Genomic DNA, 21774 nt, shown 5'->3' with positions numbered 1-21774 from the left:
ATGTCAGAATCCTTTATACGTGCCGAGCAAGATAAATCATTAAAAACTGGAGAAAACATGCCATCTCACTGCTCGTGACTGATGCCCGCCGCCCGCCGTTGCAGGCGACATTTGAGGGTGGTGGCCAATAGCTGCAGCCTACCCATTGTGCAAGCAGAGCAGGAAGAAACTGATGGCAGCCGATAGCACCTAATGATAAGGGGGATTGAGGGCAAGACACTGGTGTGCCATGGAGGGGAGAGAATTGATTACGGCCCATTTGAGGAAATCCAATACAGACGAGTGTCAGCGTTTGGGACCAGGGTTATCAAATGCAAGGGGATGTGAGAGCTGGAATAAGGCAGACAGACCTGAGCAAATAATTCTGTCATTAGGTGGCATCCAGATCATGTGGTGTGTGCACTTAAACTATATTGAAAAGTCTATTGCTATTTTCACCGATCCCAAGTCATAAACTAGATTGTGAGCTCTTGGAATTTTCTTGCATTTGGTTTACTGGATTTATGGTTTATTTATTTTTTATAATTAGTGTTGAATTATCAGTACAAGTGGAGAAAAAAACCCTTAAGTGTTACTCAAGTGTCTCAGCAAGTATAAGAAATAGCAACACTGTCATTTGAGGAAAACTGTGCTCCAGTTGTAAGAGAATTAACATGCGGCTTGGGGTGCTCAGAACACCCAGTTGAGGATAGCTGTGTTCTGCTATGGATTTTCTTTTCAGGGTGAAGAATTATTTTTAAAGATAGGGCATATTTCTTACCTCTTACCCTCGAAGTTTCTAATTGTTGCCCAGACAGGAGAGTAAGTGGTTTGAGGACTGCAGCTTGGTTATCTTGGGTGGCTCCGAGCTCTGTGACGGGCCTTCCAGCTCCGTTTCCTCCAGGCAAGGATGGGGTGGCCAGAAGCTGAGACTGCATATTATAACCTAGCTAAGAAAGGTGTCCTTTAGCAGGGCACTTCCATGGTGGCTGCAAAACCATCACTATTTTTATTTTTTTTAGATTTGGTAGGTAAAACTTTTCCAGGATGCAGGCCGGGTATTTTTCCAAGTCTTGAGGAACTCTTACACTTAATGCTTTTCCCGTTTCACTATCCCAGCTTCGTATTTGTGTTACTTTTACACTGCGTTTGGTTGAACAAGTTTTTACCACTCTGCAGATCCTGACTGATAGGAAAGCAGGCATTTGGCAGGGACTGGGGTTCAACTCTCCGTAACTGGGCTTGTCTCTGAATCCCAACAAACTCCTCCATTTCATTTTCTCTTCAGGTGAGAGTCAGATACATCTTTCTCCCCACGGCAGTGCACAGAGTGCTGGCTGAAACGACCAGGCTGCTCACAGCCGCTCTGGGGTGCCCCTCACGCACTTGACTTACCCCCTTGACCGTGTCCAGGCCCCTCTTTTCATGGCACTTTTGGAATATTACATGCCATCTGGTTTATTTAATCACGTATAACTATCTTAAAAAGTAAAACTGTTGCACAATACATCTTTCAAAACAGGTTCAGAAGCCAGTAAGCTAGACTGTAACAGCCAGAGACATTTCAAGGAAGACTTCTTTACCTGAAACAGGCTGTGTAACAAGTGTAGTTTGGCTGAATTGATACATTCTGACCATTTCAATCTGTATGATGTCAAATGATCGGCCTGACTGAACTTCTTCCGTTGTAGTGCAGTTTTGTATGCCCAGTGCCAGGTCCTGGGGGTCCTTAAGAAGTCCGTGTATGTGTGCAGTCAGGTCTCATGGTAGATGAACTGAGAGTGAAGGCACTTAGGAGTAAGGGAGGCTGACGGCCATCCTTTCCAAGGCCACTTCGCTGCCTGTGGGCCGAGGGTCACGGCCCCAGGCCTGACAGCCAAGGCCCTGTAGTCCGGCCCCTATCAGGTTTTCCAGTTAATGTCCCTCTGTTCCTCCTCATAAGATCTCTGTAGTGACAGGTGGTTTATTTAGTGTTCCTGTTTTACTTAATGTCCCGTTTGGTAAATAATCCATGCTGTACCCATTCCCTCACCGTGCAAATCCTTTCCATCAGTCAAGGTTCAACTTGAACCCCATCTCTTCCGGACAGCTTCCCCTGAGCACTTAACCACAGTGAGCCCCGTGGGGCCTGTCATTCCTCATGCAGGGAGGTGACCAAGTCGCTGGCATGGGACCTCAGGCGCACTGACACACGTTCCTAGTAGGTGCCCACTAAGCTGACGTCAGTCAGCCGTGACTCTGCTATAGTCCCAGATACTGCCATAACTAGGGCAGCATTTCTCGCAGCATGTTGACCACCCCTCTCGTGTGAGGGTAGGGATCTGGAATTTTATCTTTAACCTGCTCTCCCTCAAGTGATTCTTGGGCACATTTCTTTGAGGATCATTAATCTAGGGAGATGAGACCCTGAGCTCTTTGGGGGTGAAGCCTTTTGTGTACCAAGGACACATCCACACGGGGACAGTGGTCCTTGTATACAATGTCTGTTGCATCAATTACTTATTTTTAGAAATTGAGCTGTTTTTTCAATATATGTATCAATTCACTGGGAAAGAAGCCTAATAAAAAAAGGAGTTAGATTTGCAGCTGACAGCCTGACTGACAGGGCCAAGGAGTCCGTATCTTAATGCGTCACACAGGCAGATCATGACAGAATTTCTTGGGAAATGGTAAGTAGGTTAAACACGGAGTGAAGTCCTCGCAGCTTATCAAATCGGTGGGGTAAGAACTGGGAGGAGTAGCCAGCAAACACCCGGAGAGGCTGCATTAGGCCAGGGCAAGTTCAATTTTAACCCACATAAATGTTTCCATTTAGATTTTCAGGTTGCACAAACAGGTACTGGGGGAATAGTTCATGTGTCAGAAAACTCCAGAAGACATCACCTGATGAGAGAATTCCTTTTAGTTGTACCCGGTGTCCCATGTCGTCCTTGGCAGACTGTGCCATGGGGTGCTGCCCAGAGCTGACTGCCGGCCGGCCGCCTGGCCTCACCTGTGCCCTATTCTAGCCGCACAGCCCCTGGGCAAGTTCTTCAACCTCTGTGCCTACACGGAGGGTTATCAGCTGACTCCATACAGTGACTGTTGAGGTATCGCACGAAATGCTTAGCATGAGCGACATCAGCTGCCATCTGGCTTCGTGCTTGGTGTGCACACTTACAGGAAGAGTCAGGACTCAAGGCTGATGCACTGACTGTTGTTTAATTTTCAGTAACACTATGGGAGTGCACAAAACGTGCATGTCCACCAGAGGAATATACTGTTTTATTTTTTAAATCGTATGTTTGAGTAAGAGGAGGGATGCCGGGAATTGGGGAAAGATGCTCTGGAAGGGCCATTTATGAAGGGCCCTGTGATGTGAGTTCAGAGAAATTTACGGGGTTATGGCAATGGCCTCAAAATATTGGAAGGGCAGTTTGTAAAGTGGCTGGAGTCAGAACCGGACCCACAAACGGAAACAATGGAGAAAGGTTCTAGTCCAGCCTCAGGTACATCTCGAACATGAGAGCTCGCCTCATGAAGGAGAGCACGTCCTTACTAAGATGGCGCCACAGGGAAGTTGGATTGGGTGACCTCCAACAACCACTCTCCTCAACTCCAAGATTCTAAGTATAGCTCTTCGTAAACCTAACCCGTATGCCCCTTTCTTCATAGCTTACGGGCTCCCCGGAATCAGCTTATGGCCCCTGGCCATGTGTAATGAAAATACTGTGCAGACTGCTTCTGCCATGTTCTACTGCCTGAAATTTTCGCTGAACGTAGAACTCCAGGTTTTCTGGGCCAGGCACCTGGCAATTGCACCATATGACTGGTGAATAGTGGGCAGTACTATACACATAGCTTTCCAACTAGTAATCCTTAAAAACAGTAGGTTAAAACCATCTTATCTTTATGAAACAGGAAGGTAATATATCTGTACTTTGCTCTTTTTTAGGCTATTCTCATGGATCACAACTGCCCTATTAAAACAAAAATGTACACTCAGAATAATGTCCAGTCATATCCACTAGGTGATGAAGAATCTGAAAGTGACTGAGACCCTCAAAAGTCATCCAAGCATTTAATTGTATAAAGGTGTTTCCAGTGAAATGACTCATCCAGAACTGTCTTAGTCATCCCGTTCATCCCTGATGAAAGAGTAAAACAACCAAAGGTTATTATTTCTTTTCCATGGTTAATGATAGATTGCCAACAGCCTTATAAAGAAAAAGCAGCTTTTCTAGGGGTTTGTATAAAGTGTTGAAAACTTTATTTTATGTATTTGATTTTATTAAATATACAATATATTTTGACGAAACAGATATAGTGTAAATCTATAAATATTTGAATCCAAATCAAATAATTTTTTAACTTACATTCACGAACACTTGGGCAAAAAAAATCTTATATTTTTTCTGAATATTGGTAATGAGTGTTAACTAAAGCACACATTATCTCTGAGACACTTCCAACAATACGTTAACTAGAAGGAAGTCTGAAAAACAGAATCAAATAAGACAGCATGTGTTATGTCGTGACACTGAGTGTTGAGTTATTCAGCTTGTAATTATTATCAGTATATTTGAGTTAAAAGCTAGCTATCTCAAATGCAGAGGACAAGAACTTGGGTCAGTTCCCTTTTGGATTCATCCAGAACTCTTAGCTGGCATTCATTATCTGTATGTAATCACCTATCTGGAAACAGATGGTTGTAAATTATTTACATGTCATGTGGTTGGCAGCAAACATTAAAGCCAATAAGGGGAAAATAGTAATATGTTCTGAAAGCCAAGAATAACACCCAGGTGTATAGTTATGAACAAGTAGAAATTTTCCCTTTAAGATGTATACTTGTCTTACTGGATGAAAGAAAATTGAGGGTAGATGTACCTTAAACTATCAAGGCTGTTTAAGTATGGTAGGATGTATCAAAATCTAATTCAAGTTTTAGAATTTAGAAGGCTAATAACTGCGATAACATGAAAAAAAATCAGACTATAATATCTTTGACCTGTTTGGAGGTCATCCACGTGTTTTCTAGGGATTTTGAGTTGTCTGAAACTATTATTTTCTAGACTTCTGAAAGTTGTTCACATCAATGTGAAAATAAATTTTAAATGAAGATGAAGAATGAAATTGCCTTGAATCATGTTAGGAAAACAGGTTAAAATAATAAGGTAGTCAGGACACGCCCCCTTTCACAGGCAGAAAAACCCAAACATCTAAAAATGTGTTTCATTGTATCATTTTGTGCTGTGTAATAGTTTTTCTAAGCATGACGTTGATGTGCCTTTTCAATGTAACAGCAGCAAATAGTGCATTAGTGAACACTGTCAGTTTACATCAGGTTTTGTGTGAGATACGATTGAAGTGTAAAGATAGCCAGAAATGTCTTAAATAATACTTGTTAATTCTGTAGTTCTGTAATTGTACACAAAAAAAAACGACCTAATGTCAGTTCTTTAAGCTAAAATTGTGTTTCTGTTAACTTGGACAACAAAAAAGCAAATTTCAAAAAAGCAAAGAACTTTAGAATGAGGATTCTTCAACCATTTATTTAAATTCTCTAGGAAAGTTAGCTAATACTTCATTTCCATTTGCTTTATGAAGCCTTTCTGTGGGGCTCTGAATGACTTGAAGTCTGGTTGTCAAGTGAGTGTTGGAACAAGTTTCCTACTCACGTATTTGCATTCGGCAACTTACCCAAGTCTGCTGCTACCGTGGAAGAGGGCCCTGGAGGCGCTTTGCTAGGGCTGGAAGGCAGCTGGTCCACACGGGAGGGCTTAGAAAAGAATGTGCTACAAATCTACTCTCTTAGAGCGTCTGTGGTTCTTCCTGCCCCAATACCACACAATTTATCCCCATTTTATTTTTGCCTTGAAGGCTTCCGTCAAGAATGACAGGCAAAGAGGCATGCCTGCTACTGATTCCTAGAGAAAATAAAAGATATGTTGAGTGTTTCAGACTGCTTTGGGAGCAAAAGATATCAGTTGTATCTGAACGGAAAAAAAAATTGTAAGGTCTTCTATATGACTAACTATTCTGGGGTTAGCAAGACTGAAGAGAGCTATTATTTTTAATGTATGTCAGAACAAAGAATATATCTCTCTCTCTGAACATTTCTCTTTTGAGCAGAGGTGGTTTTGATGTTTATACCTGGCATACAGATACAGAAACCTTAATGAGGTAGCAATGACTACTCACTTCCTCCTTTTGACTGCTAAGTGGATCTGTGTAAATCGTTTTAGCTAGTTTACTTAATAAATCTTCTGAACATTACTCTGCCTGTTTGTATTCCTTTATGAACTAGACATTATCGTTGGAATCAAATACATAAGAAGGTATTGTTTTGATTGTGGATATTTAATTAAAAACTATTCTTCTCTGCTTGCAGGCATCAGGTAAAATCCACTCCAGGTTAGTTAAAACCATACATTTTGGCTTTGAAAAGTGTTTTACATTGAACTATGTAACTATGTCATCAATTTGGGAACACTCAGTAAGTTATTCTTGCATCTCTAAAGTCGTATTATTTTTCCTGATTGCTGTGAATAAATAGATCTGATGAAAATAACTATGCAGCCATTTGACACAGTGCGCCCCTGGAAGTTCATAAAACTTACAGTGTGCATGTGTGCACCTTGTAAGGAGGAGAGTCCGGTTTTTAATCAGATCTTAAAGGGGATCCAGGGCTTAAAAAAGATTAGGGGAACCTCTCCTCCTCCTTTTTAAAAAGAAAACTATTATCTCAATTCAGAAATAAAGACAATACATTTTTACATTAACATGAATTTATTTACTTTTACGGGTCTTAAGATTTTATCTTAATATTAGTAAGAGCCAAATATTTTCAAATTGCCTTTAAAAAATTCAGATATACTTAAATTTAGAACTTGATAGTAGTACCCTCACATTTTTAGCTTGTGTTTTCTTTTTTCAAAATCACAAATGGCCACACAGTATTCAACTAGTCCTGATATTGAGTATAAGGCTTGACATTAAAAAATGTAGCATATTAATTCTGATTCCAAAAACAGTGCTAAAATGTTGCTCAGCTTGACTGTCTAACCCAACCATTAAATACCAACCAATGTAAAAATACACTTTAAATAGTCTGTTTAGTAATAGCAGCAGCAAATCCATAGATCTGGCATTTCAAAGCTTAAACAACAGTAAAATCAAAATTGAACGCTTTTAGGAAATTTTCAAAATAGCAATTTGTTTAGCAAAAATGGACTTTAACTGCATGGCCAATTATACGAGGCAATAATCCCATAGATATGCAGCAATCACCTTTTTCGGATGTTATCAAATGAAGATATTCTTGTTTTCTGTGGTAGTTTTTATTTATTCTTTTTTAGCTATTGATAACAGAGCATGGCAGCAAGATTACATCAGGAATGTAATATAATACAACTGTTTTCATTGAAGCCTTAGACCTTACTATCCCCCCCTAGGCTATTTGGACTGTTTCCCCCACTGCACTAAAGTACAACTGCAATGCCTCTACTGCTTCTCCCAATATATATAAAAATATTGCACTACATTAAAGGTACATTTTACAAATATAATTAGCAGCATTACTGAGCTTCCCGTAACTGTGGTTCTACAGAGTTAAATACTTTTAAAACATGAGTAGATTTTTATGAAACCAAAGTTTTGCATTATTTCTACAGCTCTTTCCAAAGCATGTTTCAGCTGCATGCCTGGATGTCACTAACACTCCCGTGCTGTGGTCCGTAACCACCAGCCACTTAGACACTCCACCTTCCAGGTTATCAATGGTAAGTTCCTTTTTATAATAAGATGAAAGTTGGTTATTACATTGGGCAGATTGTTTCAAGCATACGTTACAGAACATTTTAGCTTTCAGAGAATTTTGTGTATAGAGATTTCTACAGCAGTATTCTCTTAAAATGCAAGCATGCTTAAATAAACGAAAAAGGGGGCATACCCAGATATATTTTTGTTGTAAACTTGGCCAAGAAAGTATTCAGTTTCCTAATATTTCACTTAATAAAATAGTAGAAATGAAAATTAGCTATTGATTTTAAAAGTGGAATAACTTTTCTACACTCGAAAATGTTATCACCCATGTAAGTCATACCTTTTATTTGAATGGCTTTTTACTGTTCAGAGAACTTTTGCGGTTATGCTATTGTTTCCCTCACAACAATCCTGTGAGGCAGTTAGAGTAAATCTTGTTTATTCCTACTTTAGAGCTGGGGAGACGGTGGCACGGAGCCCTTTTGTGGCTGGCCTATGGTTATCCAGTTCATTCATGGCCAATGGAAGAGCTTGAACTTGAGACTCTTGCATGGCATCCAGGGCTACAGACGTGGGCCCAGACCCTTACTGTTACACTGTCTTTTCCTACCAGCCACACAAGCTGTCCCATCTAGTTTTAAATTCATGTCAGTTTCACTGTACATCAATTATAGTGGTTACCTACAAAAGGGAAAAGCATATACATATCTCTTTTATAGGCATACGAAAGGCCAAAACTTTTACGGTACACCAACAGAGGTCAAGCTCACACAGTGTCCCTCAGTCACACGTTACTGGGGTCCACGTGACGGGCCAAGTATCAAAGTAGATCTTCATTTTCAGAGAACTGGTCCCAATTCCTATGTATCTATACTGTCTACTTTTACTATTTGATTTTCTTTTGTTTTTAATGAATTAAGATAGTCTGAACTACAGAAGCATCACCATTCCTTTAAGCCTGTAGGATGTCAGACAAAGCGATTCATCTATTTTGCATGATTCCTCTTCTTCCTAACATTCTCCTGCATGAAAATGTTTCTAAAACAAAACAGCCAAAACCACTTATCAACACAGTCATTTTAAGCACAGTCCTCTGAAACTTTAAATATCCGTGTACACGCTTTATTTCCTATGGGAAAACTGCAGCTGAAAAATAATCATAAATGTTTAGAATTTCCATTTGAAAGGAAAGCAACATTTTGAAAGATTATACACCTACTGGTTTCTGTTTTTTAGTAATCTCATTATCCTCTGTACAAAATTCTTTACCAACTGCATTCTATATTTATTCCTTACTACATTTTGTTTTTCAATGCAAGCTCTTCAGATTAATCACTATATTCTCCCTATACTTCAACTGCATAAAAACTTTAGAAAAAAAAATTCACAGAAGCTTAGAAAGCAAGCAATATATATAAAATTATTTTTTTTTACTAAATCAGCATAACTGACTAAAGCCGTAGTATCTGCTGTCATGTTACATTTGGCAAAAACAAAACAAAAAAGCACCCCCGAGAATCCCCAAATCATAAAAATCTCAAGTAAATAGAGACGACAAACTTCATAACTCAAAGTAAGATTCAAAACCTGTTCCCTCAGTGATTGCTGCTGTCAATTCAATTCAGGCATGCAGCAAATTTGTTATAACCGTGATAAAAACAAAAATATTACAAGAATCTGGAGAATATCCTGTTGAACACACTAATTCAAAAACTCAGAGGAAGGAAAACAGCACAAGACATCACATACATAAACATGAAAAGTTAGCTTACATAATTCCGTAATTAGAAAACATTAAAAATAAATTAGTAAAAATAAATTCCCAGTATAAACCCAAAAAGCATAGCTATAAATGCAATCTGAACCAATTTAGTGAGCTGGTCATGTTTTTCTGGAAAACCACCTTTTCATTCTTGCTCTTACACAAGCCAATAACTGTGGAGAAGCAGGCCAACGTGCGTTATAAGAGGGTTTAAACGTGGTTGTATCTGTGGTACTTTAGGTGCAGCTTTTCCCCAACACTTGAAAGTTTAAATAGACTGTTACACAGACTCAGATGGGCCAAATAAATCATCTGATATGCTGCTGAATGGCTGAGAATCTATCAGTTGTGTTATTTCATTATCAAGGTCTTCTTCTGTATCATCTGTGTACTTGCTTATTTTTTTGGAGTGCTGGTCTAAAGACAGACTTTCTAAAGATTCCATGTCTTCAATGCCTGCTCTGTAGTGGATCATAAGAAGTGTTAGAGCTTGTAGTCTTTCACCTGATTTAGCCAAAGCTGCAGAAAGGAGTGATTTTTTCCTTGTATCAGTTGTCTCTTTTTCTTCTCTAACAAGGGTATTGTTATGTTCCAACTCCTGATCAATTTCATTCTGTAGTTTATCCAGCATGAACTCTAGTTTCTGGATCCTTTCCTCCGTGGGCAAACCCCTGTACAGGTCACGACCAATTTCTTTAACTGCAATGAAGACGCTGTCATCCAGACCACCCTCCTTTCTCACTAGCTTTATTCCTGCGTTGTTTCCCCGTTTCGAAGGGCTGTTTGGACCACAGACCTCGGTGTCACTGCCTTCGTTGTCTGACGTGTTGGGTGTGTGTTTTGGCGAGGGTTCTACTAGATCAGTTCCTGGTTCAGAAAGACGAGTTTTAGAGACTTGACGCAAATTTAACAAACGAGAGCTAGTATTGATAATATGTCGTGTCAAGCCTGTTGTTTTATTCACGGACTTGCTAGCTTCCACATCAGCACGAGGAGGCAGGCCTAAAAGGGTGTCTTGGCCTTCCAGCCTGAGGTTTTTCAGGGTCCGGTCCATCCGCCTCTCAGTTGCTCCACAAAGAGGAGTCTCGGCTAGACACTTTTCCTGACATTTTTTATGGCAAACATAAGCACAGAACATACACTGGGAGGCGGCCTTAGTCCAGACTTTTTTCTTGCAGTAATCACACCAAGTTGGGTTCTGGAACTGAGTATCCTGGAAACTGTGTTTATTTTCGGTCAAACCCATCTGTCCAACGCAGTGCTCTTCTTTCGCTAAGGCAGAAACCTCCTCAACCAAATGAAGTTCTTTTTCTTTCTCCAAGTTAGGAACTACATGGTGGTCCGATTCTCCTTCTTTCAAATATTTGAAGTGAATAGTAATGTCCCCAAAGCAGAATTTGTCATTGAACCCCTTTTGCATACTCAGGTTGCGCAGTGCGGTTCTCGTGACCATGGCTTTAGGTGTCGGGGCTTCCAGCCTGAACTTGGAGAGGTACTCCATGTTTGATGTAGCCAGGCATCCTAAAGCCACCTCTTCGAGTTTTAAGCTCACATGCCCCAAACAGATGAGCCCCCCTAACTTGAAAGGATCCCTGCACCACAATGCAATGTTTAAGTATCTGTGGCAGGCTTCTATGTCAAAGAAACAGGTCGCTCGGGTTCTTGTCCATTTTCCAAGCTTATTACGGTACAGGATTTCCGACGATTCCCATGTCTGAGGGTCATCCGAACTGTCCTTAGAGGGGCAGGAACTTTCGGAAGTCAAGTCTTTCGCCACCTCTTGCTTTGCTAAAAGCTGCTTAGAGGCGGCTACATCTTCTACGTGATCCACACTTTTCGCCTGCTTTTCAGCAGGTTTATCTGCAGGGGGAGCAGGCAGCACCTTTTCTGGCTTTTCAACAAGAACATCTGGTTCTGCCTGATTTGGGGCGTCAGCAGAAGGCAAAGGAACTTTCACTTGCGGTCGTGGTGGCACAGGTGGTTTGAAAGTGGGTCCTTGGGTGGGTTTTGACACTTGTGCTGGGTCTGTTATCTCAGGCTTTTGGGCTAAGGGTTTAGTTCCTTCTTTGGATGGAAGTTTTGGGGGTGGTGGGTGACTTCCTGCAACGAGTTTCCGGTTTAAAACTGGTGATACCGTTCCAAGGGGCCTCCCAGAAAGCGCTTGGGACTGTGGGGTGCGCTTGGGACTGTGACTGGCTGACTGCGCCTCGTCTCGGCACTCAGGCTGTGCTCGGACATCGCTGGCCAGGTCTTCAAACTCCGAATCCAGGTCTCTGTTCTCGGCATCTGCTGCCAAGCTAGCTGTTTCCTCCTCATAACTTGGTTGGCAGGAGCCCGACAGGAAGTGTTCCTCCAGCTGCCCCAGGTTATCCTGCAGCACTGCACCCTGGTTACCCTGGCCGACCGGCCTTTCGTAATACACCAGGACGCGGTCGCCAGCCTGCTTGATCAGCTTCAACACCTGCAGCGTAGATGTGATTTTCACACCTGATTTAAGATTTTTAAAAGGGAAAACATGAATTACTGCAATAAAAATTACCTCAATTGCTAACTATAATTGCCATTAATAAATGATAATTTAACGCATGAAAATGTAATAGGGAAATCTCCAAAATATATTATTGGCTTTTGGATACATCTGTGTACTGATTTTCAAACCTGGAATGTGGTGTCCTGGAAATGTTTACCTTTTAAACCAAATGTGACATGAAAATTCTTAGATGCGGACCATGCTGCTAACTCCTAATGGCTTCCCGTTCCTTTCTAGGTTTAAATGACATTATTTCTCAGTTTAGTGAGCAGAGTGAGACCTATTGAGGAGGATTAATGGTTAAAACAACTTAGAATGATGGGAAACTGATTCTACTGAAGGAAATCCCAAAATATTCCAGGGATTGCAAGCTCTGTGGTCAGTGATTCAAGTCAAGAGACTGACGCTTGAAAGAAACTTCTTTTTATTAGCTGTAGCTATCAAACTAATCCTTTTCTGGGCCAGACAGAACAAGGAAGGTATAAGTTGCTTTAAAGTTAAACAAGTTAGTTACTATCTGCATCTATATTGACAATATCTTAAGCTTTCATTTTATATTTTCTGATAGGCACTACATTAACATAGTTCAAAATTCGAAAGGTACAGAAAGATGTACACTGAAAATATCTCCCTTCCACCTCCATCTCCTAGCCATATTGTCCCTTCCCTGAGGAAATCAAAGCTAGTAGCTTCTGGTACATTCTTCTACAGACCTTCTAGGTGTACCATTTAGAGGCTCTAATTGTTTCCTGCCCTCTCCGAACTCTCTCCAAAACAGTACTTACCCAAGCTATCCCTTTCTGTAGGACTTAAGGGAAAAGTGAGAAGGGGGTCTTTGCTTTCCTAAGGTCTTAGGGCCATCCTAAATAAATCAAAGTAACATCAGCCCCATCTAATAACCCGACTTCAGAGTTCTTCAACCTGTATCCTCTCCCACTTCGGCTGCCCAGGTAAGACCAGGCTTTAGACCTGGCTCATCACTTGGAACTGTCCACAGCAAAAATCTCTCACTTGGAAATTAATCTCTGATCACAGTCTCCTATTTTCTACCTCTTACAATCCTGTCTGCTAACTGAATCTGTTTTGAGGAAATGTCCGTATCTAATCATTCCTTCTTGGCTCTCATGATCCAGCCGGTTTCCTGATACCATTTGCTTTTCTCCCTGACATCAGTGTCAAGATTTCAGTGATATCTACACCAAGATTTTCAGGTCTTCTGCCCTAACCCTTTCCTCTTCTGTCTACCTGTCTTTCTGATCCCCAGCTTGGCTAGCCCCTCCGTCTCCCTTCTCCTGAGCTTAACTCCTGACCCAGTACAAGTCATGCTCGTCATCTTCAGCAAGGCACTCAGGGCTGCGTTAGCCTTCTTTTGATTGGTCTCTAAACTAAGTCTCTGAAACACCAGCTTCAAACCTTTCCTATTCCCCTGAAGCCCACCCTTCCCATGCTTTTCTAGTCGTAGATAGCATCAACTTATTTACTGAAAAGATCTATAAGAAGCCACCTTTTCTCCCTGCCAATCACTTTTGGTATTAACCTATCTCAGAGGAGGAAGTATCCCCTTGCTTGTATACTTGGCTCGCCCCTCTCCCTATCTCCTTCAGTACTTTGCTCTGTCATTTATCCTTACTCTTATTTGTATTTACTTCCTCCTTCTGCTTTAAAACATTCCTTTTCCTTGGTTTTCATGACACTACTAATTTGGTTCTGATCATCTCCTCCACTTTCTTTTTCTCCACCTCTACCTGCCCCTTGTATGCAAACGTTCCCATGGTTTTCTGTCGTTCGTTTTCTCTGCCTTTTTGCTCCCCTGGATTTCATCCATTTCAGTAGTTTCAACTATCAACTTTTCCTTTGGTGTCCCCTCTGTCCTACATCCCCAACTCCTCCTGGGCATCGCCACCTGGGTATTTCCGTGTAGTTAAGACCCCTCTGACCCTCTCATTCTCCTGTCCTCACTACGATGTCAGTCAGCTTGCCACCCTCCCAGTTAACCTGATTGAAACCCTGAGATAGCCGACTCCGAGACCCAGTCAGCTGTCAGTTCTGTCGAGGTTCCAGTCCACTGTCATCTCCTGTTCCCATCCTTCTGATCATGGGCTTCAGCTCTTCACTGTGATCCCTCATCACTCCTTCCCTATTGTAATCACCGAACATACTGCTCCCCAATTTTCCTAAAGCTTCAGCTCAAAAACCTTTAGCCAATATACTTATCACACAGAAATCCAGCGCTTTCTAATATGGCTCTAAACCATTCACCCAGCCTTAATTTATACTGCTTCCCTCTAACCACATTATGTTCTAGCAAAATTATAGTTTCACACATGCGTAAATAATAAAGAAGTCCACCTAATGACCTGTAGTAGGCAAAAACTGCAACTCAGTCTAAACCCGTTCTTTGTGACTCAGCACGACACTTGCCCTCATCGCATCCTTCCCCAACCACCAGGAGCTTTGGGGAGATGGCCACTGTGCCTCTTGGGACACATCGACCAAAGTGGGATTCCTTTTCTTTTGGAATATTTAAAATATTTGCAAAAGTTGAGGAAATGGCAAAATGAACATCATCGAGTTTCAAATATAACAAACATTTTGTCAATCTTATTTCTAAATATACCAATCCCATGACTAAATATTTAAAGAATTGAATATCCATACAAACAAATTACAGCTACAGAAAAAGAATGTGTATCACACCTGCCCCTTATATCAATAAATATTATTTTTTTACAAATGTTAGAAATGAAGGGATGACTTTTGCTTTTTCACTCTGCATACATTTATATTGTTTGGATGTACTTATTCTGATAACAGATATTTACTTCTTGTGTAATTAAAAACAAAACCCTTTTAAAAAAAGGACATAAAAAAGAAAAAAAATTAACTTTATCATGTAGGTAAAAAAGGGTATGTGTGGATATAAAAAATTTATGCTGAATTGTGGTTTTTAGCTGAGGGAGAGTCATTGTTATGTTTATAGTAAACAAGTATGTAGCAGATGAGGTTTAGCTTATGGCTTTGCTATCTTAAGTGTCTATGGACCAGAGCACCATCTGGGAGCCTGGTGGAAACAGACTATTGGGCCTCACGCCAGGCCTACTGAATCAGAACTCACATTTTAACACCATGTCGGGTGATTGGAATACACAATAAAGTTTGAGAAGTGCTATTTAAGACATGATCAGAGGGACTTCTGGGTGTGAACTACATAATTTTCATTTTATTGTCATGATGGATTTGAAACCAACGCAGAGTTTCTTTGACGTGTAACCAAGGATAACTGCTTCTTGATTTAGGAGCTGGTTTATCTTGTTATTGTCTTAGCTGTGACAGAATATACCACTTTGCCTTTAAAAGCTCAACTATGACCAAGCATGTATTCAAGAAATCCCTTAAGTCTAGAATGGGTGGGACAGGTACTACCAAGGTCTGAAAAGGTTTGGACTTTTTCGCACAGTGAGTCCTACTGCTTATTCATAAACATCCAAGCAAATAATCTGCCTATCAACAGAGTTTTTGTTATCAGTCAATTGATGGGAAGAGACACAGGTGACATATTTTTCTGCCAGCAATAGTGACTGGGGCTGCATTCTGAATGACAGCATATTAACAAATGGCTGGCCAATTAAGGCCAATATGGGGCCACCAATATGGGACCACAGGGCAGTTCAGATGTGCCCTTTTGGATAAGGAATATTAGTCTCTCTCCTATTTGTTACCATGTTTTCCCAAAAACAAGACCTGGCCGGACCATCAGCTCTAATGCATCTTTTGGAGCAAAAATTAATATAAGACCCGGTCTTATTTTACTATAAGATCGGGTCTTATAATGAACATCATAAGTAAAATTAGACCGGGTAGTGTACTGTAGCGTAGAGTAGCGTAGCGTAACGTAACGTAACGTAACGTAATATAATATAATATAATACCGGGTCTTAAATTAACTTTTGTTCCAAAAGACGCATTAGAGCTGAAGGTCCGGCTAGGTCTGTTTTTTGAGGAAACACAGTATCTTGTCCTAAGTGATGGGAGTAGGTGTGTTAATACTATCAATTTTAGGCACAGAGTGGAAATGATGGTGAGCATACAGAAAAACAACTGCTGACTTTCCCTTTTTTCACATTCAATAAAAAACAGAGGATCAGAAGGTGGAAGAAAGGGAAAATCAGACAGCTTATAGAAAAGTGGTCTAAAATTTTCAAAGATTTACACATTTGGACTAAAATGGCATATGTATTTTAAATTAATTTTTAAGGCTTCCTTCAGATTTTTATTTATAATAAAGTTATTTATTTCCATTGTAAAAGTAACATGTGCTTATAAAAATAAAGAAGAGAGGAAAACTCCCACATCTACTATAAATGTAACGTATATTACCACATTAGCATAATTAACATATTAGCATAATTACCTCCAATCGCAATCAGTCGGTCTCCCCGCTGAAGATCCGCAAGTGCAGCAGGTGAGTTGGGGGCCACGGTCTCAATGATGACGTGACCAGCATAACCATCAGCTGACTGGACGAGACGAAGTGTAAGCCCGACACTTTGTAAATTTCCCTTTATTAATTCAACCTTTGATAAAGGGAAAAGAGGGAAAACAGATTCAGCGGGTTCACAGTATTGGAGTGAGAAAACCTTGACGCTCAGTGAGAACACTACCGTTGATGCTGGCTTTTGTACGGTGTTGACTATTATTACAGACAAAGGAGGGAGGAAACGTTTGTGACAATATAAATTGACATGTCCTGATTGCACATTTGGGCCATCAAAAAATTTAAACACTTTCTTATCTTCAGTGTGTTGTGTCTTATTAAATACATATACAAACACTGTGGAAAATTTGGAAATAAACAGAAAGGCAAAATGCAAACTCCTAATTATACCATCTACAACTACACTGTCAGTATTTTGTACTTTCTAATATATATAAATAAATAAATAAATATATATATATTTATTTATTTATTTATATGTTAACACAAAATTGAGATTCCATTATGAATATAATTCTGAATCTTGCTTTTTGGAAATATAATGGGAATAATTTATGTCATTAGATGTACTTTGGAACCTCTGTTTTTTATGGTCTGTTAAATTTTCTTTTTGGGGGGAAGGGAGGAAAAGAGTTTATATTTTATTAAGAGTTATCTTGTTAATGAGCTATCCTGTTTTAACTCATCAAAATCATTCTGTTTTCTAAACGAATGTCATCCAATTTATCAGGAGTATGTATTCCAGATTCGTATCATCTGTGATTTAAAAAAAAGAACACATGCTATCTGTCTGCATTCGAATCACTGATTTAAGAAACATGATAGAACGCCACGTCCCTCTAGATGACAAGAATTCAATCTGTGTTTATTGAGCTAAATTACAAATCAGTCGAATTTTATTATTCAGCCCACGTTTCTCAGTTAGGTTCAAAATATCTTATGAGGAACTTTGCCAAATAGCTTGCTAATATCCAAATATACCATTATCTATATTGTTTTAACATGTAAATCCCACTTAAAGGTAGAAATTTAGTTCTCCTGGCGAGTAAAAAATGCCCTTATCGGAAGTTGTTCTTTAATATGGGTATTAATAAATTTTGTAAAGTTGCTTTATGATACAGTAAATAATCACCTTATAATGTTTACAAAGATACTTAAGAACACAATCTCTCAATTCCACAAACATAAATATACTAAAATTATAAATTATGAATTTACTAAAATTATACTAAATTATAAAATTACTAAACAGAGTGCCAAAGCTAAAATTTTAAATGCAAATTTTTCTAAAATCAGAAAGCTAACGGTAGCGCATGGATAAAAAACTAAATTGTATGAGTCTGAGCACTGTACATTTTAAAACTAACACTTGGAATGCGTTTTTTGTAATTTACTCTGTTCTCAAAGTGGAATGGAGGCTGGGGGGGATAGAGTCAAGATGGGAACTGAGGCTAGTATAGGTTTTTGTGTGATTCAGTTTATTTTCTGCCCACCAGTCATATAATTCCCCTTGCTTTTCTTACAACAAAACACTATATGAAGATTTACTTGAACAGGAAAATGGGCCTAAAAAGTTAAGGGCCAAAACTACTAAACGGATAGAATAAAATGCAGGAGAAACTCTTACTGGATTAGGCAAAGATTTTTTAAAACAGGACACAAACAGTACAATCTATATAAGAAAAAAATATAAAATAATAAAATTAAAAACTTTTGCCCTTCGAAAGACACAGTTAAGAAAATGAAAAGACAAGCCACAGACTAGGAGAAAATATCTGCAAAACATTTATCTGAAAAAGGGCTTGTAGCCATGAATATATAAATAACTCATACAACTAAACAACAGTAACAAGAAAATGTGCAAACTATCTGAACAGACAGCTCACAAAAGAAGATATATATACAAATGGCCTATAAGCACATTAAAAGATGTTTAATTCGCATTAGGAAACACATTAAAACTACAATGAGATACATTGTACTGGACAGTACGTAAGAGCTAGAAATGGCTAAAATTAAAGACTGATGCTATCAAGTATCATGATGACGATGTGAAGCAACTGAAACTTATACGTTACTGATGAGAATATAAAACGGTACAACTACATTGGAAAAATCTGACAATTTCTTATTAAGTTAAACATACATTTACCATATCACCTGATAATCCCATTTTTAGGTATTTTAGCAAAGAGAAATGAAAACATGTTCACGCAAAGACTTATATGCAAATATTCACAAAACATCATCATAAATGAATTGGTCAATCAAGAATTGGTCAACTGGTAAACCGACAAACTGTTGTATATTCACACAATGGAATACTACTCAGCAACAAAAATAAAACACCAATACACACGACAGATAAATCTCAAGGACATACATGCTGAGTGAAAGTCACATACAAAAGACTATATACATGCTGTATGATTCAATTTGTATGAAATTCTAGCAAAGGCAAAAATCATAGTGACAGAAAGATCAGTACTTGCCATCAATGGGGGGTCGAGGGCTGGAAATTGAGGGCAAGTAGCAAAAGTGAAGTTTTCAAGGTGATGGAAATATTCTGTATCTTGATGGGAGTGAAGTTTATGTGACTACACAATTATCAAAATTCCCCAACTGTACACTTAGTGAATTTACTGCATTTAAATTATACCTTAAATAAAGCAAAAACCCCCAATTGTGCCATTTTTGTCTTAAGACACTTAAATATACAGATCACTGTTAATTCATTCAGATAGCCCTTAGTTTTCCAATAGACTTAATTTAATAAAACAGCTTGGGATGAATTTAGATGGTCCTTATGTCAATCAGGAAGGAGAGCAACAATTAGACAGTTTTCCCATTTAACTTATGTCAAGCAAATGCATATTGTCTCTACACTACAGATAACTGGCATTACTAGACTGTAAATACAGGATGAAACCAGACATAATTATAAGAAGTATGTAGAACAGGGTGTTTGAAAGACAAGAAAAAAAACCTCACTTGAAAATGTAAACCCAAGTTTTTATTTTATTTACTTTTTTAAAAGAACAAAGATAAGCCTTTAAAGTTTTATCAAATACTTGCATGTAGTTAAAAAACAAAATACACAAAAGCACTTAGAAGGGCAAGTCTTCCGTCTCCCCAAGCCACACACTCCCATCCACAGCAACCACCTTTAAACTCTGCTTCTGGTTTCAATTGTTGTAGGGATTACCTATTTTTTTCTCTAGCTCATGCATCATTTCTTAATATATCAAATTTTAGGCAATCTGTTGACTTCCTACTGTAACAGACAAGGATATTAGCCCATTCTCCTTCCCCCAAATTACAGTAGTTACATCACTACTTTTAGTTCCTCTACATAACCTCTTTATAACTTTAATTATTACTAATACCCTTACCTCCTTATTTCTCATTTCCTAAACCAGACAATCCTTGATATTAGCACTTCTGTCCTTCCCTTCCCTTTCCTCTTTACACCTTCCACCTTCTGAACTCTCCCATCAAAGTTGGTAACTATTATAGTCATGTTCTAACTATAATTAAGCTGTCAAGGTTGATGATTGAATCTAAAGGCTAAAAATGAGCAGTGTTTACAATATTATTACATAAATATCATTTATTGCAAAGCTGGGCATCATTACCTTTTCTGTCTTGTACAGCCTTTTGTTTTTCTTGGAGGTTTTATTTTCTTTCAACAACGTAGCTTTCACTTTAGATGCAGGATTTATGTAAGTACTGCTTCTGTGATTAACTCTTAAATCCATCTAGCCATTAGTTTACATATTAAATTATTTAGCACTTAGTTGAAAGGAAGTTTTTCTTTAACTCCCCACTCCTACTCCTTCCAAAATGAAGCTAGTTAATAAATGTAGAAGGAATGATCAGATTAGAAAGCTCGCCCATTTATAATCCCTCAGAAAGGTAGAGGGACAGTTTTAGATTAAAAAAAAAAAAAAAGACAGTCAACCCAGTGTAATGCATGAATCTAGATGAGATCCTACTTTAGGGGGAAAAAAGCTACAAAAAAATATTTATGGGACATTGGGAGCATTTTAATACAGACTGAAAATTAGGTGAAATTAGGGAAATATTAATTTTCTATGTGTGATAATGGTTATGTAAAAGTCCTATTTTTAGGAGGTTCATACTGAAGTATTTACAGGTGAAGTATCATGGTTTCTACAATAATCCTTGCCTATGACTTTAGGCAAATTACTTCTCTGAACGTCATTGGTAAAATGAGCTATCTATCTCAGACGTGGAGCTATGAAAAGGTTCAGTATTTAGTATTGTTTCAGTAAGACACAGTGCTATTACTTAAAAACGGGGATGCAAAAGGAAAACCAGTCTACTGTGAATGAACTCAATCTACAGTTAAAGAAATAGGCAAACGTTATGAAACAAACATCAATTCAGGACAATAGAATAATAAACTATCTTGTATAATTCAAATATTGATTTATAGGATCCAGACTGAGAAGCTAAAATAATTTTATGATTAAAAACCCACCATATTAGAAAAGATAAAGATGGTGACTAATGTCAACATTTAGTAAGACAACAGCCAGTTCAAACCCACTAGAAGTATGAGTCTTAACTTCCAAAAAGTAGAAATTATACTGATGGTGGTAAATATCTACTTTTGCACACAATTGTAAGTTTTCGTCCTTTTAGAAAGTTTCCTCTATGCAGCAGACTACAGACATCAAATCAAATGATAAAGGGCCAAAAAATGAACAGCTTTTAGAAAGTTTCCTCTACGTAGCAGACCAAAGACATCAAATCAAACGAAAGAGGGCCAAAAAAAAAATGAATCGCAGGGAGAGAAAAATTATATTTCTTAGGGACAAATAAAAGCATAATAAAACCTCCCCTATTTCAAGAGATGAGCTACGAGTAAGGAAAAGTTAACATCTATAGAACTTTTTACTCAAAATCTTTGTAGATGGCCAGTTTGCTTTCTACATTTCTTTTAGAGAATAAGGAAAACTTGGTCCCTCAGTGTCCCAAGTGAGGAATCAAGTTTTCTGCTGCAGGGGAGGTAACAAATGGGGTCACAACACCTCTCCTCCCCTTTGAAACAGTCATCCGGTTACATCCATGGAATTTGCCTGCAAGTTTTAGTCCAAATCCTTCAAGTCTAAGCCTGTGGCTACAAGCCATATACATTCCACGGTCCTGAGACTGCTCAGACCACAAGGACCCCACCTTCATCGGAGGGTTGGAAGCATTGTGGCCAGTTTCTGAATGTGAGTTAGCAGTTTTAGG

The 21774-nt window shown here is 38.9% G+C and overlaps 2 protein-coding genes across 2 annotated transcripts in view; one reads left to right on the top strand and one right to left on the bottom strand.

Annotated features, from left to right (window-relative positions):
* SLC18A2 (solute carrier family 18 member A2) overlaps positions 1-4078 on the top strand; it is a 28144-nt gene extending 24066 nt beyond the window's left edge. The window contains exon 15 of the mRNA XM_019725253.3: positions 3914-4078. Coding sequence (XP_019580812.2) covers positions 3914-4015 — 102 coding nt within the window. The 3' untranslated portion in view covers positions 4016-4078. The remainder of the gene's footprint in view (positions 1-3913) is intronic.
* Positions 4079-7285: 3207 nt separating this feature from the next.
* Positions 7286-21774, bottom strand: part of PDZD8 (PDZ domain containing 8) — a 64114-nt gene continuing 49625 nt past the window's right edge. Inside the window, exons 4-5 of the mRNA XM_019725252.3 lie at positions 16429-16591; positions 7286-11974 (exon numbers count right to left, since the gene is read on the bottom strand). Of these exons, the coding sequence (XP_019580811.1) occupies positions 9768-11974; positions 16429-16591 (2370 nt within the window). The 3' untranslated portion in view covers positions 7286-9767. The remainder of the gene's footprint in view (positions 11975-16428; positions 16592-21774) is intronic.

The sequence above is a fragment of the Rhinolophus sinicus genome, chromosome 15, assembly GCF_057876585.1.
Source record: "Rhinolophus sinicus isolate RSI-liver-muscle chromosome 15, RSI-T2T, whole genome shotgun sequence".
NCBI classification, from domain to species: Eukaryota; Metazoa; Chordata; class Mammalia; order Chiroptera; family Rhinolophidae; genus Rhinolophus; species Rhinolophus sinicus.
Note: the sequence above shows the minus strand (reverse complement) of the source record. Positions and strands in the feature narration are given on the sequence as shown.